General features: G+C 36.5%; 2 protein-coding genes across 2 annotated transcripts; both read right to left on the bottom strand.

The window, feature by feature from the left end:
* Positions 1–87: 87 nt before the first annotated feature.
* LOC111790400 (probable leucine-rich repeat receptor-like protein kinase At5g49770) lies at positions 88–6433 on the bottom strand. Its single transcript, XM_023671281.1, has 19 exons — positions 5953–6433; positions 4984–5107; positions 4743–4814; positions 4494–4568; positions 4307–4378; positions 4064–4225; positions 3902–3976; positions 3757–3828; positions 3594–3665; positions 3419–3487; positions 3256–3330; positions 3058–3129; positions 2841–2975; positions 2268–2746; positions 2033–2185; positions 1791–1930; positions 1458–1677; positions 963–1198; positions 88–812 (listed from the first exon to the last, which is right to left on the bottom strand). Exons 1-19 carry the CDS (start codon positions 6035–6037, stop codon positions 300–302), a joined length of 2901 nt encoding a protein of 966 aa, XP_023527049.1. The 5' UTR covers positions 6038–6433; the 3' UTR covers positions 88–299.
* Positions 6434–7809: 1376 nt separating this feature from the next.
* LOC111790402 (probable serine/threonine-protein kinase PBL8) lies at positions 7810–23152 on the bottom strand. Its single transcript, XM_023671284.1, has 6 exons — positions 22750–23152; positions 22205–22563; positions 21973–22108; positions 14977–15113; positions 14746–14869; positions 7810–8664 (listed from the first exon to the last, which is right to left on the bottom strand). The coding sequence occupies exons 1-6, from the start codon at positions 22799–22801 to the stop codon at positions 8189–8191; spliced, it is 1284 nt and encodes a 427-aa protein (XP_023527052.1). The 5' UTR covers positions 22802–23152; the 3' UTR covers positions 7810–8188.
* Between the last annotated feature and the right edge of the window lie 24 nt (positions 23153–23176).

Raw genomic sequence — 23176 nt, forward strand, 5'->3', positions numbered from 1 at the left:
TAAACCCTAAGCAGTGCGGATAAACAAAGACAAATTAACTTTCATACAATTGTAGTTACAACTAAGCAGTGCGGATAAACAAAGACAAACAAAAAGAAAAATCCAAGTAATGAGGGATAAAAATCTAGGTACAAGTGTTCACTATCGTCAATATGAGAATGATGTCGAAGGAATGCATATCCGATATCTGGAAATACATAAACGACAATAAGAATCCTGAACTGCGTAAAATGGTTACAATTCTACCAGTCTCCCTGTCCTTGTGAACAGAGAATGATTCCTGGAAAGGAAAAACATTTCTATTTGGGTTCCACTTTAGTAGAAAGAGTGTATCCACCGCTGTAATCAAAAGCACTGCTGTCATTAGCGTCCTTTTTTGGTATAGGATCATTGTAGGGATGCCTAGGAGCGGTTCTGGAAGCCCCAAAGTCGGTTGCAGATGAAGATGCAGATGTTGTGTTGGTATTAATTCCATCGTTCTGCAAAATACTTTCAATTGCCTTCACCACTTCGCACATTGTGGGACGCTCTGTAGCTGATTCATCAACGCATTGCATGGCCAACTCCAAGAACCTTCCAAGCCCAATAATAGTGGTTGCACTGTTTATCATGGTTGCATCCATTATCGGCTTCAGACCATAATGTTCTTCTTCATTTTTATTCATTAACATACGCACCTCACGAACTACGTACTTTCCTTTCTCGATGGGCAGCTTAGCAGTTAACAATTCCAACATAACCACTCCAAAGCTATATACATCACTTTTCTCAGTTAATTGTTGAGTCATGTAATATTCAGGATCCAAGTAACCCTGCAAATGAAAACCAATGATTTACACTAAAGCTCTGTTTTAATATTCAAAATCAATTTAGTGTTTGATTTTACATTTTCTAACCCAATTTTCATACCATCAAAATTGATTTGGGACCATTAAAAGTATGTTCAAGAGTGATTTTCATACCAACGTTCCTTTAACTTGAGTGGAAACGTGTCCCTTTTCACTGTCTGAGACAAGCTTGGACAAGCCAAAATCTGCAACTTTTGCATTCAAATGCTCATCCAATAGAATATTGGTGGACTTAATGTCTCTATGGATTATGGGAGGATTAGCAAGTTCATGTAAATAAGTCAGTCCTCTAGCAGACCCAAGTGCAATACGAAGTCTTCTCTTCCAATCAAGATTGATGCCAGATTTTCCTAAATTCAGTGTAGCACATGTTATTTGTAATTAGAGGCTCAATGAAGCAGTTAATATAGTTTCAGTGTCATTTGGAGCATAGCTCAACCAATTAAGGCAAATAACCTCAACTAACTAAAAGATTGAGGNTTAAGGCAAATAACCTCAACTAACTAAAAGATTGAGGTAAGAAATCAAGTTTTTAAGAGAAAATGAGACTTATGATCAAAATTAACACAATTATGAGTTCAACACCTAAAGACATACAAGGAAACTTACCACATAGGCTATCTCTCAGTGTTCCATTAGGCATAAATTCATAAACAAGCATCTGTTCTCCTTGTTCAAAACAAAATCCCACGAGGCCAAGAAGGTTCTTGTGATGAACTCGTGAAAGCAGTTCGATTTCCGTCTTGAACTCAAGGCCACCTTGCATTGACCCTTGCTGAGCTCTTTTGACCGCAACTACTTGTCCATCCACAAGCATTCCTCTGTATACCTGCCAAGGATAATGAGAGTGCTAATACAACTCTGAAGAAAATCGTATAAGAAAAAGAAAAAAAAGAAAGGACGATCGGGAAAGCAGTAAAAGTCATTTGTACATGTATTTACCTTGCCATATCCTCCAGATCCTATCTCATTGCTCATGGAGAAATTATTTGTGCATTTTTTAAGTTCATCATAAGAAAACCATCTGGCTCCCTTCAGCTGTGGTGCACCTCCACTATCGTTTCCACTTGGTGCCCAAGAAGCTGGGGTAGATATAGGATTAGTGCTTAATATCTCTGATCAACCAACAACCACGGTAAACTATGAAGTATGGTGGCAAAGCAACAATGATTAACATCACTTACCAAATGGCCGACTCAATCCAATGGCCCTTTCTGCACGTTTCTTTTGCCAAATTGCATATATTCCAACCCCAATCAGACCTAGAACGAGAAAGGTACAACCAATAGCTACCCCAATTATCACTCCCGGGCTGACTGAAGTTTCCCTACCCGTGACTTGGAGCATTAATGCATTTAGGATCAGTTCATCATCGGTAACAGCTGAGTAACGTGTTTATGTAAAATTTAATAAAATTACCTTCAAAATCGTAGGGAGATGCAATGAAATAAAATGGCCCAAATTCTTTGGGAGGCTTGTAGGTTTGATTACTCAGGTCAAACCCAATCCTCTGAATATCTGACCTACTAAAATACTTTTCCTCAGGTGGAAAAAGTGCAAGCTGCAGCTGAAGATAATCGTCAACATTGAAAAAAGGGTTTTGAATAAAAACTGAACCAGGCGTAAGGTCCAGTTTTTTCCAAAGGCTCATTTCCAATGAATGAAACAAAGTCACATTGGACAATGCCCTGAACGAGGGTGCTCTAAAGTATAAAGTCCCTTCAAATGGATAGGCACATTCACAACTCTGAGGGCTTAGCTTCTGATCAGAAGAACATGACTTACTTCCACAGCTGGCAAGGCTGGTAGAATAGGATGTCACCGGTTGGTTTTGAAGCTGGCAGTAGTTCGTGTTTGGAAGGGTAGCATCAGTGCTACACACAGGATTCCCTATCAGCCTAAATCAAGTAACACTCATATGAATTAAAAAAGGTAAGCTCAAAGAATAAAAACAAATCTGACATTGAGAAAGATGGCAAGGATTTCTCTCACATCAAAGTTTTGGTATATCTTGAACCGAGGGTAAGATGGGAAATATTGTTATTTTGCAAATCAACGAGCTGCAACTGTTCGCTCACTTTGTCACCCATATCTAATGTGTCATTGAATTCATTGTTCTTCAGTTTTCTGAAACCATTTTTAAAATATTAGATTGCCATTATTTGCTGCAATTCATAATTCAACCTTTTATATCTAAAGCAAAGCTTACATTTGTTGTATCTGTGGTAAACTAAACACTCCTTGTGGCACAGATCCTCGTATTGACCCATACTCCACGATCCTGGAACCATGTTCCAACAAACACATACCACTAGATGTCAGACATTTCAAAAACTTGTCAAATTTCTCACTTATCAGAATTGTCAAAAAGCAGACGATAAGCTTTAGAGGGGACGTAAGAAATTACAGAGTGGTGAGAAATTGTAGATTTGAGAACCATTCTGGAGCTGGCGATGAATCAAATGAGTTGTTACTAAGGTCCCTGCAAAGACAATATATTGATTAAAAAAAGAAAGAAAACCATCCGGGACAATCATAATGGAAAAGAGCGCTCCATGCTATACGCTTACACGTAATTTAGTGAGCTCATTTGAGTTAGGTTTGGCAGTGGACCCGTCAACTTATTGCCGGCTAAATTCCTGAAAGAAGTACGGAATAGTAGAGATGGAAAAAAAAAAAAGCTGTTAAACTACTCACAAAAGAACATAAATAAAACATGAACGTAATCTCTAGAAGAGTACCCACAATTCATTGATATTTGTTAGGTTGTTCAGATTTGATGGGACTGGTCCTGTTAGAGAATTCCGATCGAGTCGCCTGTTACATATTTGAACAACTTCAGTAAGTTGTAGAGATAAAACTGTGTGAGAAAGAATTCAGTAAACTAAATGAAGTAACTTGTACTCACAGAACCTCAAGGGTCTGAACAAGTCCCAATGTTTGTGGTATTCTCCCAGAAAATTGATTTCCATCAAATAATCTGATGAAAGAAATTGAGTCAGATTTGGGACAAAACAATTTTGGAGAAGAGTATTGGATTGATATCCACTTACATGTGTATTAATACCATTTCAGAGCTAAAAAGTTGAGGTGAAATGGAACCTGATAACTGGTTTTTGTTGAAATGACTGCAATTCACATAGTAAACTGTAATTTTGTAATATTTTCTTTATGTTTCACACCAGATTGGGTTTCTTGGAAAAAAGAATACTCACAAGTGTTTAGCATTCAGAAGGAGGTCCAAACCAGGAGATGTGGAAGTCGAGACTGGGATGCTACCTGTCAATTGATTCTCTGCCAGGTCCAGCCAATAGAGTTTGGAGAGTTTTCCCAGAGACGGCGGTATGGTACCAGTGAATTTGTTAGAATTTAAAGCCCTGACATAAATGAGACTCCATTTAAATAAAAACAGACAAATTCTTGTTTTCCTTTCAACAAATTTTGTCTATGAGTCTCACAAGAAGGAAAGCTCCGAAAGATTGCCCAGTGCTTCAGGAATATTGCCACTGAACCCACACCCAGCCAGGATCCTAGAAGTTGAAAATTGAAAATACAAAAAAAAGTATATATATATATGTGAGCACTAGAAAAACAATTACATACAAGTTTAATAGGATCAAATGAGTTTTCTTATTAGCTCTTTACAAGATACTCAAATTCTGCAGATCCCCTAATCTTGGAGAGATTGTACCAGTAAGATTTACATTGAACGAAAGGTCCCTGTAATTAAAACATCAGAAAATCAGAATCTTAATGAACAAAGCATCATCAAGATTGCAATGAACCGAAACAATGAAACCTTTCTTTTAACTATGGTTAGAAGTCATGTTGTTGCAATTTGTAAAACATTATAAGCCCCCACTAATTTAACCTACAGAGATTGATGAAACTCACAATGATTTTAGTCCAGTCAGCATTCCAATGTCACCACCAAGTTTACCTTTTAGGCCCATAGTTGATAATCTCCTAAAGAGGTGGACACACATTATCAGCGGGCTGAACTAAAATATAAAATGGCGAGACGAAAACCAAAAATAACAAAATAACAACAAAAAAAAAAAAAAAAAAAAAAAAAAAAAAAAAAAAAAAAAAAAAAAAAAAAAAAAAAAAAGTAAGACCCGGAAAGGGTATTTACAGTGCAGTTACTCTTGAATTGGTGCAACTCACTCCTTCCCAGGGAGTTCCACACGGATCATTTGATGCTCCCCAGCTTGGCGGTGTATTTTCCCAATCGCTTCTCAGGGCTTCCAGAGCCGCAACTGCACCAACAACACGCCAAAGCTCATCAATTAGGAAAGGATCAGAAAGATGGTTTTAAAAAGGAGCCAATTGTCGGTTTTAAGAGGGAGCCAATTGCTCAACTGATCTTCCCCTGCTTTTGTGTATTTCGTTCTGTTCATCACATTCTGCTCCTATATTTGTACATATATATTGAAAGAAGCAGAATATATATATATATATTCTTGTGGTTATGGCATCATACATATGAATTCTAGTTTAAGAAATTGATCGCCAATTACAGAAATAAAAAGGAAATTACAAAATTCGATGCCCATGCCATATTCCTACGTAACTGCACTCAATTTCATGCACTAATGCCACATTCCTAGTGGGCGAAATGCAAATTGTTAGACCAAAAATAATAATAATAATAGTAACGGATAGATAATTACATTTAATTATGCTCTAATTAGTAGTTTTGAAATGTTAGTATCATATTACATTTAACATAGATCTTAAGTGGTTGGTTTATAAATTTAATGCCAAGATTCAATCTATCACTTAAACACTCATGTCCCAAATGTAAGTATTATTATATATAAAATACAGAGAATGAAGATCAAGGAAGTCCACATATTTAACATCAATCAATAATTTCAGAAAAATAAAAATATGATGAGAATCCATTGTAATTTACACACTCTGATTATACGTGTACTCGTATATAAATGAGTAGAAGCACCATAAAGAAATGATAGATTGAATGAAAATTTGTGTTTACCCTGTGTTTTGTGTTTATGTGTGTGGCTATTGTGAATCGTGAAAGGTGAAGAAACAGCAGAGGATGATAAAGAGGGAGATTAAAAGGTATGTAGAAACTTACGATCTGTGGGATCAGTTAAAGAACTGGTTGTGTGGATTCCAGCGCAGAAGAAAGCCAAAAGTAGCAGCGTTTGCACAGGTGACATGGCCCCAAATTCTGAGTTTCGCTAATCGAGGAAACTCAAGGAAGATATTCTGCAACTGTTTAAGAGCTCGATTTCTTATCTAAAAAGATAAAGAAGCATAGATAGGATCATTCGTTCTTCACTACCACTAGCAGCAGCATCGGCATGGGTATGTCGATCAGATGTACTGCTTTCTCATTTTTGGCTCATGGAGTGACAATGGGGTTGCCAAAAAAATATAGTTGGATAGGAGGAAGGAAGAGTGGGCCTGATATTCCTTTTTCTTTTTGCTTCTAGTAAATGATTTTGCTTGTCTTAAAAGCCAATCAACCATCCGGCACCAACTAAAGAGGTAATGCTTCATCTCTCCTCCAAATCATCAAGTCCCGATCAGTGCTTGGGAAGGGAAAAAAGGAAATTTTAAAAAAAATTGACCTTTTCCTTTGGTCATCGACGGGGACAGCTTTAAAATGGAGATGCTACCTCTACTTGAACATAAAAAAATGCATACAAATATAAATAACAAATAAGACGGTCGCCTCTCTTGAATGCAGGCAGGTCCATGTGATGATCACTGATATTTTAAGCCAAGTAATTAATCTCCCAGCTGGATGTTCGGTAGAAGCTGCCCCACCATCGCATGAAGTCAAATCTTCAATTTCCCCTTCCAATACGTAGCAATAAAACAAATTCACAAATATCTCCCAACCAACCAATAAAAATCTCCCATTTCAAAAGTTCCTTCTTGGCCGAATAGAACGAGAAATGGATAAGAGATTTTGTCTTCGTCAACGGCGATGGCACTTCTTAAAAGAAATCTTGTATGCGTTGTTTTATTCTAAAAAAAAATAAATAAATAAATAAAATGGTTCCTTCTTGGATTGGAAAAGATAAAATAATGAAATTTCTCTGTTCCTTTTCACAGCCATCACCACCATCTTTCGTGTTAGCATATTATATATTTCTCCCACGAAGACTTCGTCAACTGCGTGTGAGATATAAAACCCCAAGTTCCCTTTCAGTGTCTAAATGGAAAATGAGTTTTCCCCCAATTTTTATTCTTTTGCAACCAATTTATCTTCCTCACTAACTTACCTTACTATTCCTTCCTCGGAGAATCCTTTCGCAGACCATTTCAAAATTTTCCGCTAGGACGACTTTTTTACTAATATTATTATTATTATTAGTATTTGCACATCTTTGGTGCGGATGGATGAGTTGTGCAAGTTGCAGGAGTTGAAAAGTGGGATTTTGAAGGAACAACTTTTGGCGCAAAACTTCCGTTCTCCAAGCTTCTGTGGCTTACTAGTGACCAGTTCAATTGGAGTTTGGGTTTCCACCAACGCCCCCACCCAAACTTTAGTAATTAACTTATTCAAATTTTAGTAATTCATAAAACTTTTGACCATTTATTAATTATCTAGTTGCACTCCACCTCATTATTAAAACAAATATCACTATCAAGCTTCAGATACTTCTGTCCATTACATTCTATGTTGGTGAATTCAATTTTTTTTAAAAAAAAAAAAAAAAAAGTGAAATATGAGGATTTTAATGTGGCTACATGCATACTGCTACTGAATTACATTCATTTTTGCAACCATTTATTGATTTCAATATCAATAATAAAAGTCAAATGTATATCATGTTTACAAAAACAAAAAAGTTAATAGTTTTTATCAATACAAAGAAAAAAGTAAATACAAAAGATGCCCATTACATTTACGTTATTTGATGAAGTTTCTGACCTAGTGAATAAAATAAAAATAAGTTTCTGACCTGGATGTTCGGCAGACGAGAAAAGTCAAGATCGTTCATAAAGTCGGAGGTTAATTACAAAATCCCAAAATCGCATATACATGAATGGTAGAGGCAAGAAAAACAGCAGATCCTGCTGAAGCCTAGGCTCACGGAAATACGCAGATTAACTACAAAAGAACGCCCTACATAAGGCCTTTAAAAAACACATGCAGCCGATCAATCATCCGAGAGGCAGCATCTTCGGATGCAAGTTAGAGCGATGTGTCCATACAATAATTACACTTCCAAATGTTCTGCACAACACATGGCCAAATATTACAACTGCGATCATGTACAAGACACCAACGTACGACGTCTTACAGTGGACATTCTCATTTCATTAAGGGCAAAGATCAAGCCCAAGATGCATTCTCATCTAACCCTACATGCTGCATGGCCGCTCGGGGAACAGTTGGGGTTGGCAGACCGGCAACTAACCCCCGGACCAACATTATCGGCAAACCTTTGCCGCATCCTGCAATCACGGACGCCCCCCCTCACAAATGGACTAGTTCCCGTTAAGGAGTATTCAGTTGCACCGTTACCACTCTGCAAAGGTTCCAGAGTTTCAACTACATCGCTCATTAATGGTCTTGCTTTGGGGTTCTGGCTCAGGCAATAGTATGCTAGGCTGCAAGCCTTCTGTGCTGCCCTTATCGAGTATTGATTTTCCAATCTGGGGTCAATTATCTGTAGCAACTTCCTCTTGTCATTTAGTTTAGGTCGGGCCCAATCTACTAAATTCTGCTCCTTGCTTGGTTTTGTCTTGTCAACAGACTTTCTTCCTGTCAAAAGCTCCAGAAGAACAACACCGAAACTGTATACATCACTCCTTGCTGTCAAGTGCCCTATATTTCAAAATAGAAGCTTGGTGACAATGAAATCCACAAGGCACTTCACTATATCAGAGAAAAACCTTACCAATTCTCAGCACTGAAAAGAAACACCAATTACTGTAAAATTATATGTGAAAAATAATTTCTTGTTGCTCTTGGGACAACTGTGGAGGCTTTTTGTGTAGATCATGAATACGTTGAATTTGCAAGACTGCAACCAAGTGTGCATTAAGGTTTACGGAAATTAGTGCGACTTTTTCCGGCATAAATAGAGATGGTAATTTCAGTGCTCAAGCAGCTCTAGGCGATGATCCAAGAATCAAAATCAGTAGTAAGCAGGACAGTAGAGGTTTGTTAATTTCATCTGTCGGGGACAGATATAAACGGGTTGACATGGAAATATGGGAGCGGATTATGGAAGGATATATACAAGGTCTTTTTTTTTTTTTTTTTTTTTTATCACAAGATAAATTGGAAATAACAAAATGGTAAAGTTTGTAAGCTAAAGCCTGAAGTACCCATTTATTTATTTATATAAATATGTGTATCGTTGAGAAAATGAAATCGATGAATAAAATATCCTGGAAGCAAAAAATCAAAATCTCAATCTTTATTAAACCGATAGATGAATGAACTTCTAAGTAGAACAAAAATGGTGATGCAAACTTCACATAGAAGTTCACCTTTATGCAGAAGGATGAACCTAATTAACTAACAATTTTTTTTAAAAATACAACATTAAAAGTAGAAACTTAGAGGGCAAAAAATTGAAAGGTTAGATCTAACTTTACGAGAAAATAATAATAATAATAATAAACTTGAACCTTAAACTAAAAAATTAAATGTAAAAAAAAAAAAAAAAAAAAGAACCTTATAACTCAACACTCCTTGTTGAAGTTTTTCTTTGATACGCCCAACTTTCGGCATAGAAACACATTGCTTGCGTGGTAATGTTTAGAACTACAAAAAAAAAATGTTGGTTTCGCTTCTTTCTCTGCTTCCCTCAAGAAATGAAATAGCAATAACAGACTTATTATCACAAAACAATTTTGTAGGTTTTTCAGGTCTCAAACTACCAAGTAGTTTCTTTTAAAGCCAATTGTTTGATTAGCAACTAATGCGCCAGAAATATATTCAACATTAAGCCACGACTTCTTGTTTTCTTGAATTCCACGAGAAAATCCCAGCACAAAGAGGAAAAAAGCATGAATAATCATTGATACAACCAGCCCAATCACTATTTTCTTGAATTCCACGAAGTATAATAATCATTGATATAACCAGCCCAATCACTATCAGAATATCCAATCAAGTTCAAATCACCTGTAAACTCGAACCAAATTCCAAAATCAGAAGTACCTTTAAAGTATCTAAAGACTCATTTAGCAATGCCAATGAACTTCACTACGTGAATTTGTATTCTTTAGAAAAAAAACTTGCAGCAAATATGAAGTCCGGCCAAGACGTTGCCAAGTACAAGAGACTTCCTACTAAACTTTCGTAACTTGTAGGATTAGAAAGTTTCTCACCATCATTCTTGGAGACTTTCAAGTTTATCATTAACGGACTAGAAACAACTTTAAATGTTTCCTTTTAAACAAGAGACACTTTTTCATTGATAAAATGAAAAGAGAGAGACCAACGCTCAAAGAAACAAACTCCAGATAGGAGTTCTAAAATTAAATAAAATAGAAAAGGAAAAGGAACTGCAATAAAAGAAAATACAATGAAGAAGTAAGAGCACTCCAGTTAAGACATAAATCCAGAAGAAAGAAGTCAGCAAAGATTTGGAAAGAGAACACCCTGTACTGCCTTAAGATGTCCTATGTTGAGTGGATCAAGCCATGAAAGACGCTAATTATGGAAAATCCATTGAATTCTTACAAACCATGGCTCGGATAGAATGGCTTTAATCACGTGGTACCATAAAATATTAGACTTTGGAGCCAACGGAAGGGCAATGAGCAGTTGAAGAACATTTTCCTTAAATGAGCCGAAGAAAACCCACAAAGGGGAAATGCACTGAGAGGAAAGCTTTATTTGAAGAACTTCCGAGCAATTCAAATCCTCAATAAAATGACTCAATTAGGGTCTCATTATTAATGAATGTGAAGATTCATTCCCCAAACTTGACCATGGAAATAAATCTTGGACAGAGGTAGATCCATAAAGACTAAGAGCTTCAATAAGTTTATCAAACTTTCGCATACTCATCTTTTATTGTCACACTAGATCCAACAAGTGATATTAAAATTTCCACAAATACACCACGGTTTATCATATAAATCACTCGAACGAACAATGGATTCAACATTAATCCAACTAATCTCATTAGGAAGCCAGAAAAGACTTCTTTTTTTTTTTAACATGAAACAATTTCTCATTACTATAATGAAAGGACAGTGTTCCAACTATATGCACTCCTAAAGGAAGTGAAAGAAAATAGAAATAGAAAATCAAACAAGAACTTAAAGCAAATTCAATCAAAAGAGAACGACCAAGAAACAAAGAGGACACAACAAACCAAAGCTCTACTCCAAAGAAAACTTGAACATCACCCATCACAACTGAAAATAAGAACCAATACAAGAACTTACTACAGAAGACTATAGACCAATATATTTCCATGTCGCTCACCAACTTTTAATAATGCTTTATCAGCCACGAAAGGGACAATGGAGAATTGGGATTGGAAATGAAGTTCTAAGGCTTTACGATTTTTCTTCCAAGAATCATGAACAATACTCTGGAAACCACCAACAGGTCACTAAAATTCATAGGCAATACTTCTTTTTCTTTTTTCACCCAAAAAGAAGTATCGAGAGAATTCAATTCTGAATGAAGTTTGCTTGCTCTTTTGAATATTGTCTCTCTTCAATTTCACTACCTCTTCGTAGCTCAATGAAGGTAACTGAGCATCGACCACTATTGAAATCGATGAAGCTCTTACCAATGTATTTAAAGGAAAAGCAGATGAAACTTGCAACTTTTTCTCATATTTCAGAAGGATATCCTGCAATATTTCTCTGAAAATTAACCAGTCTCCTTTTATCGAGATAAGAATAAACAAGAAAAAGTTTCCCACTGCCAGAAGAAGGACAGACAACACAATCAACAAACCACCTTTGGAATCTATTGTTCTTTGACCATTTAGTGGTCTGGTTAACATCTCTATCTTGTTTAAAATAATACGAACACATCCGATTTTGTAGGGAGCTCAACCAATGAACTTTTGAACCAATGCACATGAAAAATTGATAAAGGAATCACTTGCTTAAATTTCAAATCCTCATATATAAAACATGTCATCTTTGAAGCATATGTAGAAGAAAGATTACCTACACAACAACTTCCTACCTTCATAATTAGTGAATACAACTGAAAGTTCTCAAAAGATTTATCTAAGAATAACGAGTGAAAACTCCGAGTAGAAAGGTTAGTGCAGAAGCCTCTGATCAAAAAACAGCGAATGACCTTGGAGCAAAAAAGAAATGGCGAAAAGTTGAGAAGGCAAATCAGAGATCAACGAGATGGTTGAAGATGGTGGACAAAAAGCCTTTGGACGAAAAAAAAAAGCCAGGAGACTAAATCGTTGACCAAAGGCTCAGAATGGTGGTGAGAGGAGACCAAGATTGACAGTTTCAGAAGGGCTAGAAGCGACAAACAAGGAGGAGAGAAAAAAGAGCAACAACTTTATCTTGAATTTCTTCAAATTTTCTTGAGCATACTTACTTTCGGCGATACAAATACCCTTGTGGGGATGAATTTCCATGCCAACAAACATGTAACCAAGAGTTGACATTTCAAACATCCTTTCCATTTCAACTTTAAAATCTTGTAGCATTTGACAATTATTTCTAGTTACAAGTATCTCATCAACAAAAAGAGAAAGAATGAGCTGATTAAAGTTGTCAGTAGCCCTAACATAAAGAGTAGTTTCACTCGTACTCTTCCTGAAACCTTGAAGAAGCAAGTATGAATCAATTTTATTATACCAAGCACGAGAGAGCTTTTTTCAGACGATACGCTTTACACTTAATCTTTTTGCCTTTATCAACAAAACCTTCAAATTGCCCCACATAAATCTCCTCAAGATCTCCATCCAAAAAAGTTGATTTGGCATCTAGTTGGAATATTTTCCACAACAGATGTGCAGGTAAAGCAATAATTAATCGTATAGTAGCATGTCATGTAACTGGAGCAAATGTATCTCCATAATCAACTCTTGGTTGTTGTGCATATTCTCTTACTACAAACCTTGCTTTGTATTTGTTGATCGAACCATCAAAATTATACACCACCCTAAACACTCATTTTGAAAGTACTCATCATTCGGATAATCAGACATAACATTTCAATGAATATTGAAATGTTTTGTTAAAAGAAAAAGAAACTTTTCATCAATTTACTCGTCAAGATACTCCCCCTAACAAAATGGCATTGTTGAACGACTAAATAGATATTTACTTGAAGTCGCTCGTGCTCTTATGCTTTCTATGCACATACCTAATTACCTATGGGGAGATGCAACTCTAACAGTTGCTTACCTTATATATTGGATATCTAGGAAAATTTAGGCTTTATTTGGATTACTTTAAAACCTTTTTTTCAAAATGTTTGCTTGTTCTCATATTTAACAATTAAAGTCTTGGGTTTACTGCATATGTTCATATTCCTAGTCTTCATCGTTCTAAACTTTAGCCTGGGACTGTTAAATGCATCTTTCAGAGTATGTTCCCACAAAAAAGGGTTATAAATGTTTTATCCTATGGAAAATAATATTTTGGAAGTACGGATGTTTTATTGTTTTTGAAAATCAACCCTTTTTAGCTCAAATCTCTTCGAGGGGAGACATCCAACTTCAAAGATATGTTTTGGGATACTTCTCCTATTCCTAACATAACTCATTTTGAGAATACAAGTTTTAGTCCTCTTCCACCATCATTTATTCTAGGGACAGGCTTCAATGTCAAGTATCGAAAATTCTTCTACAGAGGGAGAAATACTACACAACGATCTAATTAATCTACACCATGAACTTTAAGTTTATACTAAAAGGGAATTCAACCAAAAGAACGAAACCATATAGTAAACTTGACACAAAACCAATCTAATGATTTAATGAATGATGTTGAAGACTCAGGTAATAAATCCTTTATTGCTGCATCTTCTACTATTCATGATATTCCTTCTGATATTTCTGTTATTGGCATTCCAATAACTCATAGGAAATGTACTTGTAAGTGCACCAAATATCCTAATGCAAAGTATTTGTTCTATCATAGACTATCTGATGGTCATAAAGCCTTCACCTCTAGGTTAACCAACCTATTTGTTCCAAGGAATATACAAGAGGCCCTAAACAATATAAATTGAGAATAAACTGTTATGGAAGAGATGAATGCTCTTAAACAAGATTTCACATGGGACGTCGTGGAATTACCTAAGAATAAAAAATAGTAGGTTGCAAATGGGTATTTATTGTTGCTAATCAGGTCAATAAACATTTAACAAAACATAATGAAGTCAATAAATATTTAATAAAGGAGAAAATTGATGCTGAAGCAATATGTATTCCTTTTCTTCCAATTACAGAGCAAAAGTAGATGATGTGCTAAGGGACTTCCAAAGCTACAATTCGACTAACTAATTAACAAGTTGGCAATGAAAGATATCTTTAAACCAGCTTGAGGGGGTGATGGTAATTCTCTTTTTGGAATAGGAATCTCTTTGTATTTATTGTATTTCCTTGTCTATGACGGGTCCTTTTTTCTTTTACTTGAGAAATCCTTCTCTTTTATTATGGAATATAGGAAAATATTTTCCCTCTTAATATTTTTAGCAAGGAGAAAAAACCGGGTATAGTTAGTTCTTGGAGCCTTAACCTCTTATGCACTATGTTCCTGCTAATGTAGACTCTCCCTTTCATAGATGATCCTATATTGAAAATGGCTTCACCTTGAAATATAGGCGGCCCCCAGGCCATAAAATACAAAAATTGCCCATATACATTTGTATAACTGGGGAAAAAAAAGAAGAAGACCAAGCAAATGAGAAGTTTTGTGCAAGCTCCAATCATAAAGAAGATCATACCAGTCATGACATATTCAGGGGCAGCATAACCATAAGTACCCATTACTCGAGTAGAAACATGTGTCTCATCACCTTGTGGTCCAGCTTTTGCAAGCCCAAAATCAGAAAGCTTGGCTGCATAGTCCTACAGAATAATGAGCCAAGTGGAGGCAAATGAGAAGAAATATCATCTTACCAACAAGCTTGAGAAAAGAATAATGACAGTGTTGGTGCAAAATAAACTTCACATACAGAATCCAACAGTATATTAGAGGTTTTAAAATCCCGATAGATGACAGGCCTTTCAGCATTATGAAGGAATGCAAGTCCCTTGGCCGCTCCAAGAGCTATCATCATTCTTCTTGCCCATGGCAATGGAACAGTTGTCTCTGAGTTTCCACAGGAAAGATCATGTAAAATTTAGTAGAACAATATATCAAAGTGGAGCCAGTCAAGTACTAGAAAAATTGAAAGAACCATCAGATAATATTTAATGTTTAGGCCTCGTTCAGTCCATGATTCAAATATTTATTTTCAGAAACAAAGAATTTGGTAAGAAACTATAAGATCCCACATTGGTTGGGGAGGAGAACCTTGTGGGTGTGGAAACCTCTCTCTCGCAGATGCGTTTTAAAAACCTTGAGAGGAAGCCCGAAAGGGAAAACCCAAATAGGACAATATCTACTAGCGGTGGGCTTGGGGTTACAAATGGTATCAGAGTCAGACACCGGGCGATGTGCCAGCGAGGAGGTTGTTCCCCGACGGGGGGTAGACACGAGGCGGTGAGCCAATAAGGATGCTAGGCCCCGAAGGGGGGTGGATTTGGTGGGGGTCCCACATCGATTGGAAAAAGGAACGAGTGCCAGCAAGGACGTTGGGCCCTGAAGGAAGGTGGATTGTAAGATCCCACATTGGTTGGGAAGGAGAACGAAACACCCTTTATAAGGGTGTGGAAACCTCTCCCTAGTAGACGCGTTTTAAAAACCTTGGGGGAAGCCCAAAAGGGAAGGTCCAAAGAGGACAATATCTACTAGCGGTGGGCTGTTATAGAAACAAAAACAAATTTCTTATTTTCACTATATTTGAAAACATGTTTGGTTCCGATATAAAAACTATAAACTGGAAGAGTTGTAAATTTGAAAATGATAAAAAGAAAATAATATTAATTTAATCTAATTGTACTTTTGTATTTGATTCTCATGGCAATTCTTTCTAGCATCTGTTAAAATAATTTAAGGAACAAACCATTCTTTAAAAAATTAAACCTCTAAAATCTGTAAGAGAAAAAGAAAATCTTTTTCGGCAAGAGAAAGGAACAGAAGTTCTTTGTCGAAAAGGAATATATGACAATATATGACAATTTTTTTGAATTAATGTTTATATGACGGATGTATACAGTCACTTTAGCTTAATTTGTTGATATTTGTTAATTGTAGTTTCTAGAATTAAAAATCCTTCATAAAGAAAATGATGAGATTTCCACTTTGTAGACAGAGGTGGACTTCTGCATTTGGAAGAAAAATAGTAGATCGTAATATTTAATTTGTTGATTCACAGAAACATGTTTTCCTGAATAGTGTATTTCTTGTTTTCATAATTTTTTANAAAAAAAAAAAACAGCAGCTTGATATTTTTGAAAATAGGCCATTTTAGGTGTTTTTTATAATCCTTTTTGAAATCATGAATCACAAGCATATCTTCATTGTTTTTCTTGTACTTTTTTTTTTTCAAAAATATATAAAAAAAAAAAAAACGAATCAAGAACCAAGTAGGACCACAAGGACCCATTCATACAGATACTAGAAATCAATTCTCCCCGAACTGAAACGAAATCTTCAACTTTCGTCTTAAAAAATTTTCCTTGCAAATGCACAATAAGAATTAATCAAAACGGACAACAGCAAATGATTTTCCTCTTTTTATTTTTTTTTTTTTTTTTTTTTTTTTCTTTTTTGGTTGCTTTTGGATCTCAAAATCCTCCACATATATAAAAGAACCAATTCCATCAATGTGCTGCCTGTAACAACACGAAGGGTCTATTTCTGAAAATTCTCTTTAGACATGGAAGGATCCTACATTCCTACTCTATGATAAAACCATTGAAAATGAATTTATGGCCCTTTTTCAGTCTCTTTAGATTGAAATAGAGGGTTGACATATTCTCGCAAGAAGACATTTGAATCACATTTCAGCTGCCCATAGTCAAACGCCAAGGCTATTTTTCTTTACCAAAAATACTTAACGCAAGTAACTCCTTGGGCTTGCCCTTTCAACAAAGCACCAACCAAATGATAATCACTATGAAATTCTTCAAAATGTCTTGGATCACCCTTAATCCTAATGCCTTGATAGTGTTCCATGACTCTGGTTTTAAGAACAGTGTCCGCATGGCTAGTCTCAATGAGACTTGTGCTTCTCTCATACCAAAGAAATTGGATGCCACAACAATTTATAAGTTTAAACCTTTGAGTCAAAATTATTGGAAAGATTCTCTTCGAATGGCCAAAAAGGTTCTCCAACCAGAAATCAATTTCCATCTGCCATAATTTCTAGCATGCAGATGATTAATAATTGCGTTACTTACTGCTAATAAGCTCATTTGATGAGCAGAGAAGAAAAAAAGTGAAAGGTACCGTTATCAAACTTGATCTCGAAAGGCCATTCACGGACTGATTTGGAAATTTTTGACGCCACTTACTTGCTCAAGGCTTTGGTGTACCAATGGAGAACTAGGATTGATACCTTCTCTCTAGTCCAAATTATGCTATCATCATAAGTGGGCAAAATAAAAGATTCAAGAGCATTCATTGAGGGCACTTTCTTTTTCTGTAACAGCCCAAGCCCAAGCAGGCAAAATAAAATTATGTTATCATCATATGTGTAACATCCCAAGCCCACCGCTAGTAGATATTGTCTCTTTGTGTTTTCCCTTTCGAGTTTCCCCTCAAGGTTTTTCAAATCCGTCGGCTAGGGCGAGGTTTCCACACCCTTGTAAACAATGCTTCATTCTCCTCCCAAACCGATGTGGGATCTCACAATTCACCCCCCTACGGGGCCCAGCGTTGTTGTTGACACACCGCCGTGTTCATCCCCCTTCGGGACTTAGCCTCCTCACCCCCCTACGGGGCCCAGCGTTGTTGTTGACACACCGCCGTGTTCATCCCCCTTCGGGACTTAGCCTCCTCACTGGCACATCACCCGGTGTCTAGCTTTGATACCATTTGTAATAGCCTAAGCCCACCTCGTGTCCACCCCCTTCGGGGCTCAACCTCCTCGCTGATACATCGCCTGGTGTCTAGCTCTGATATCATTTGTAATAGCCCAAGCCCACCACTAGGTAGCAGACATTGTCCTCTTTGGGCTTTCCCTTTTAAGCTTCCCCTAAAGGCTTTTTTTAAAACACGTCTACTACTAGGGAGAGGTTTCCATACCCTTATAAAGAATGTTTCTCCCATACCCTTATAAAGAATGTTTCTCCCATACCATTATAAAAAATGTTTCGTTCTCCTCCCCAACCGATGTGGAATCTCACAATATGGCTATTAACTTTAGAGACAAATTAGGCCGATGGCCTGTCTCTTACTTGGGGTCTGCCCTTAAAGGTAACCTTATACTTTTCAGCCCCATTATTGACAGAATTCGTTACAAACACAAGAAGTGGTAGAACATCTCTCCTTCTCAAAAGGCATAATCATCTATTCCAAGCCACTCTTTTTTCTTCTCCTACCTCTTTTTTTGGATAACATTTAATTGATACGATAAAGTTATTTTCCAGTAACTCCATATGATGCAAGGTCCCGTCAAAGATATATTGTAGAGAATATGCTACTTTTTTCCATCCCCTGAGCCATTCTTCCTAATATTCCTATTTATTTGTGTTTGTTTTTCTCTGCAAACTAAGGTTGCCAACTCAAATGAAAAGTTCTTCCAAACTTTCTTGGTAAGAAGCTAGAAAAAGGGTAGCATGACTTGCTTAACCAAGCAAAGGTTCAATAACCATTGATATGGAAGGGGGCTCCTAGGAATCAATGATCTTAAAAACTTCTCTCTCCACTTGCTAAATAGTTTTGAGCTGTCACCTTAAAAAAGAGGCTATACGGTTGAAAGTTATTCTTCTAAATATAACATCTCAAATTATGGTCATTGCTCTGGTATTTGTCGCTTCAGGACTTCAAGGCTCTTGGTTGTGAGGAAACTTGGACAAGTTTTTTTTTGTCTTGGTTTAATTCTGCTTTTTGCCGTTCAGTTCTATTTTTGGAGATTCTTTGCAATTCAGCTCTGTTTTTGTCTCTTCAATTAGCGTAGCGTGGTTCCTTGGTTCTTGCAACTTTTGACTTCTTTGTGTGGTATTCTGGTCATAGTCAGATCGGGTTTGAAGTTGTTTTGTAAAAGAAGTAGAGTTCTTTTATTGGAAACTCCATTCATATCAGATTTTCAAGAATTATGTTCGTCAGAATTATTGACTTCGATTAGATTTTGTGTTCCTATATTTTTCTTTGATCTATGGTTGAACACAAGGTAGCAATGATATCTAGTGTGGTTCAATCAAGGACTCATCCATTTATGGTTCATCTAAGAAGCCATTTGTTAATTCAATAATCGATGTTGGTAAATTTCAACAGTACCAAAAATCATGTAAAGCATCCTCTTCATCATTCACACTTACTCTTATTACAACAATTGCTGGTTCATATAACATGAATTGTTATTGTTTTTCCTCATCTACCAATGGGTGATAGACTAAGGTGTTACCGATCTTATGATACACAATCCCAATTTATTTTCAACCATTTTGTCATCTACATCCCTTACAAATGTTACATTTACATATGGATCCAAATCCTCTGTTTTTGGATCTGGCACCGTAAACCTCATTCCATCTCTTTCTTTGTTATATGCTCTTCATTTACCTCAATTTTCTTGTAACTTGATCTTTGTTAGTAATCTCACTTGTGACCTTCATTGTTATGTCTCATTCTATCTTGGCTATTGTTTGTTTTAAGATCTTGAGACAAAGAAGATTATTGGGATCCGACATGTATTTGGAGGACTTTAAACTTTTGATCATCAAGTACCGGAAGTTGTTGCTTGTTCGAGAGTTGTTTCTCCTCTTCATGTCTATTGTCACCTCGGTCATCCATCTCTCTCCACATTAAGAAAGCTTTGTCTTCAGTTTCATATTGTCTTATTGAATTTTGAGTACGTTCTCCTTTCAAGTTAGTTCATTTGGATAGTTGAGGACCTTGTCCAATTATGTCCAAAACTGGATTTTCTATTTCATGCCCTTGGTTGATGACCACTTTCACATGACCTGGTCATATTTTGTAAAAAAATCATTCTGAGGTCCTTTCTCATTTTTGTAATTTTCATGCTGAAATTTGAATTCAGTTTGGTGTATCCCTTAAAATTTTACAACGTGACAATGTTGGTGAATACTTTTAACAAAACACTCATGTTGTACCTCTATAAGCATTGGATTATTTTATTTATTTTTTTGATAAGAAGCATTGGATTATTCATTAATCATCTTCTGTTGATACTCCATCTCACAATTCTTGAACCTACAAGATCATTATCCTTTCAAATGCATGCTCCAAAGCATTTTTAGGTTGATGCAATTTTCACAACTTTTTTTTTTTTTTTGATTAATCGGATGCCCTCATCTATTCTTCAAGGTCATATTTCCTATCATGTTGTCCCTGCAAGAGTTTTCATGAAGTTCTTTTTTTCTCTCTTTTTTTCCTTTTTTTTNCACAACTTTTTTTTTTTTTTTTTGATTAATCGGATGCCCTCATCTATTCTTCAAGGTCATATTTCCTATCATGTTGTCCCTGCAAGAGTTTTCATGAAGTTCTTTTTTTCTCTCTTTTTTTCCTTTTTTTTTTTTTCAGTGATCCCAACACTCCTCAATACCCTTTCTTCTCATTATGGAAGGTTAACATTGCCAAGAAGATCAAATTCATTGATTGGCATGTCTTGCATGGGAGAGGAAGCACTTAGGAGCTTGGACTATATCCAAAGGCATTCTTTCTTTTTGTTGAGGATGTAATGATGTATTTCCTTAATGAAGATTTGGTTCATATCCTTTGCAATTGTGAGTTTGTTCACTCAATTTGAGACTCTTTTTTCTATTCATTCGGTATCTGGTTGGCTCATAACGAGGATTGTTGTTTTTTGATAGAGGAAGTTTTGTTGCACACCCATCCTTCGTCAATAAGGGTTGTATCCTTTGGTGTGCTGGTATTTGGGTTGTTTTATGGTGTATTTGACTTGAGAGGTTTAATCTCTACTTAGGTTTAATGTTTCTCTTTGTACATCTATTGCTAAAGAATTTCAATAATTAACCCCTGACTTGATCTTTTGAATTGGAGATTTGTCATATAGGTAGTTCATGTTTTGGTTTGGCTCCTTTTGTTGGGTTATCACTTTGAAGGCCCACTTGTATTCTTTCATTTTTCTCTATGAAAGTTCACTTTCTCCTAAAAGGAAAAAAAAGGGCCCATATACAAAGCTCAAAAGTGAATTGAGATACGGCCGTTTTGACCATGAGAATTAAATTTTCATCCATGCCCATCAATTACTTTAATTTTCTTCCAAGAAACACTTTTTCACCTAATCCTACATCAAAATTTTGTCGTCTAGCGAGTGCACAAAATTAGAGCGTGTTATTAAAAAAACTAGGTCAAAATGAAACAAATGAATAGCTAATAGTGATGCTTATATAGTCAGGTCTATCGAAAAGCACATGATTGCTTCATCAAAAGATATGCCAGATGACCAGAAAATAAAACAAATGAATTCTGCTGGGAGTGGCCTCTGCCACAGATCCTCCATGCTAAGAATAAACAATAATGCATTCAAGGAAACTGGAAAATAAGTCGGAAAATTGAAAAAAAAAACAACAATAGATTAAATAAGTACCGCATTGCATCTTCCGATTATGTGGATTAAGCAATGTGCATGCATGAACAAATTATATAAATAATTGATTGAAAGCATTGTAGGTTGAAGTGGGGGTAGAGACCACACATTCAATTTAAGATGAAGCGTGCTTCATGCTTCAGTCAATAAATCTCTAATCAACCATATTACCTAATTCATCTACCGTCAAGTAGCCCACAGAAATAATTATAGTTGGTGCCAGCCGATGCTAAGAGAAATGCAAGAGCAATTGATAAATAGAGGCTGAAAGTAAAAACATAATTGATAAGCGAAGAAAAGAAGCTAAAGCTCAAGATAAGTATGTACTTCGAAAGAGGTGGTTTTCAAGGCTTCCTCTAAACATGAACTCGTAGACAAGTAATCTGTGATCATCCTCGCAGCAGTAACCAATCAACTTGACAAGGTTTGGATGTCTCAGCTGACCAAGAAAGTTGACTTCTGTCTGCAAAAAAGCAACAAGGGGAATGAGATACCAAAGAGAGAGAGAGAAGGGACTTGGAAACATGACTTGTATAGTGGCGTGGGAGAAGAGACATACAAGCCATTCTCGGTGGCCCTGCAGGCCTTCCTTGTTGAGAACCTTGACAGCGACGGGAAGAGATTTGAGGCCAACCCTGACGTTCTCATCAATGTAGCCTTTATAAACAGTTCCAAAACCGCCCTCTCCGAGAATGTAATCGGAGCGGAAACTCTTGGTGATCGTTTCCAGCTCGTATAATGTGAAGGCAATAACATGTGTGTAAAGCACCGAATTGTTTCTAAAGTCCTCGAGGTTGCGAGGGGTCGAGGGATCGCTTAGATCTGATATGGACCGGTTATGAATATGTCTTTTATCTGGAGCATTGTTGCTGGCGCTTTTCACAACCAAGGAAGACGATGAAGTATGCAGCTGTTGAACTGTGTAAGAACGAAAGCTACTATAATTGAGTTCATAATTGCAGCAGAAGCGTCCCCATTTAAGAGACAACAAGCCCATCATCGCTTTAGTTTGATTCAGTTAGTTTCTAAGTTGGGCATTAGGCAAAAATAAACAGAAAGGGCGCGTACAGATAAAAACCCTAGATCCGGGTTTTCTGAATGTACCTTGAGCATTGGAAACAACTGCAGGCTCTTCTCTAGTACCGCAGTTTCCCATCTCGTCTCCACTTAGTTTGCTGTGGCTGAAGTTGTGATTGGAACTGTGATGCAGCAGTTCTGACGGCGGTAGGCTTGGCTGGTGTGCTGACTAAGTGGACCAAAAACCATTAAATTGACAGATCACTGTTGCAATGGTTGTGTAGTTGTAGAAGTGAAAATGACAGCATCAGTGGCAGAGCTCGGGGGAGAGATGCGATTGTTGCTCCAGGCTTTCATTCTTCAGAGATATTGGCTTTTATCCTTTTCCTTTCCCGGTAACGATGTTAAACACCAACCGTCCCTCCGCTGCTTTAAACTCTTTGCCTTCCGCAGTGGCATAGTCATGGTTTGGTCTTTGGAATTAAACACTAGACGTCTAAATAACAAACAGTAC

The sequence above is a fragment of the Cucurbita pepo genome, chromosome LG03, assembly GCF_002806865.2.
Source record: "Cucurbita pepo subsp. pepo cultivar mu-cu-16 chromosome LG03, ASM280686v2, whole genome shotgun sequence".
Classification (NCBI taxonomy): domain Eukaryota; kingdom Viridiplantae; phylum Streptophyta; class Magnoliopsida; order Cucurbitales; family Cucurbitaceae; genus Cucurbita; species Cucurbita pepo.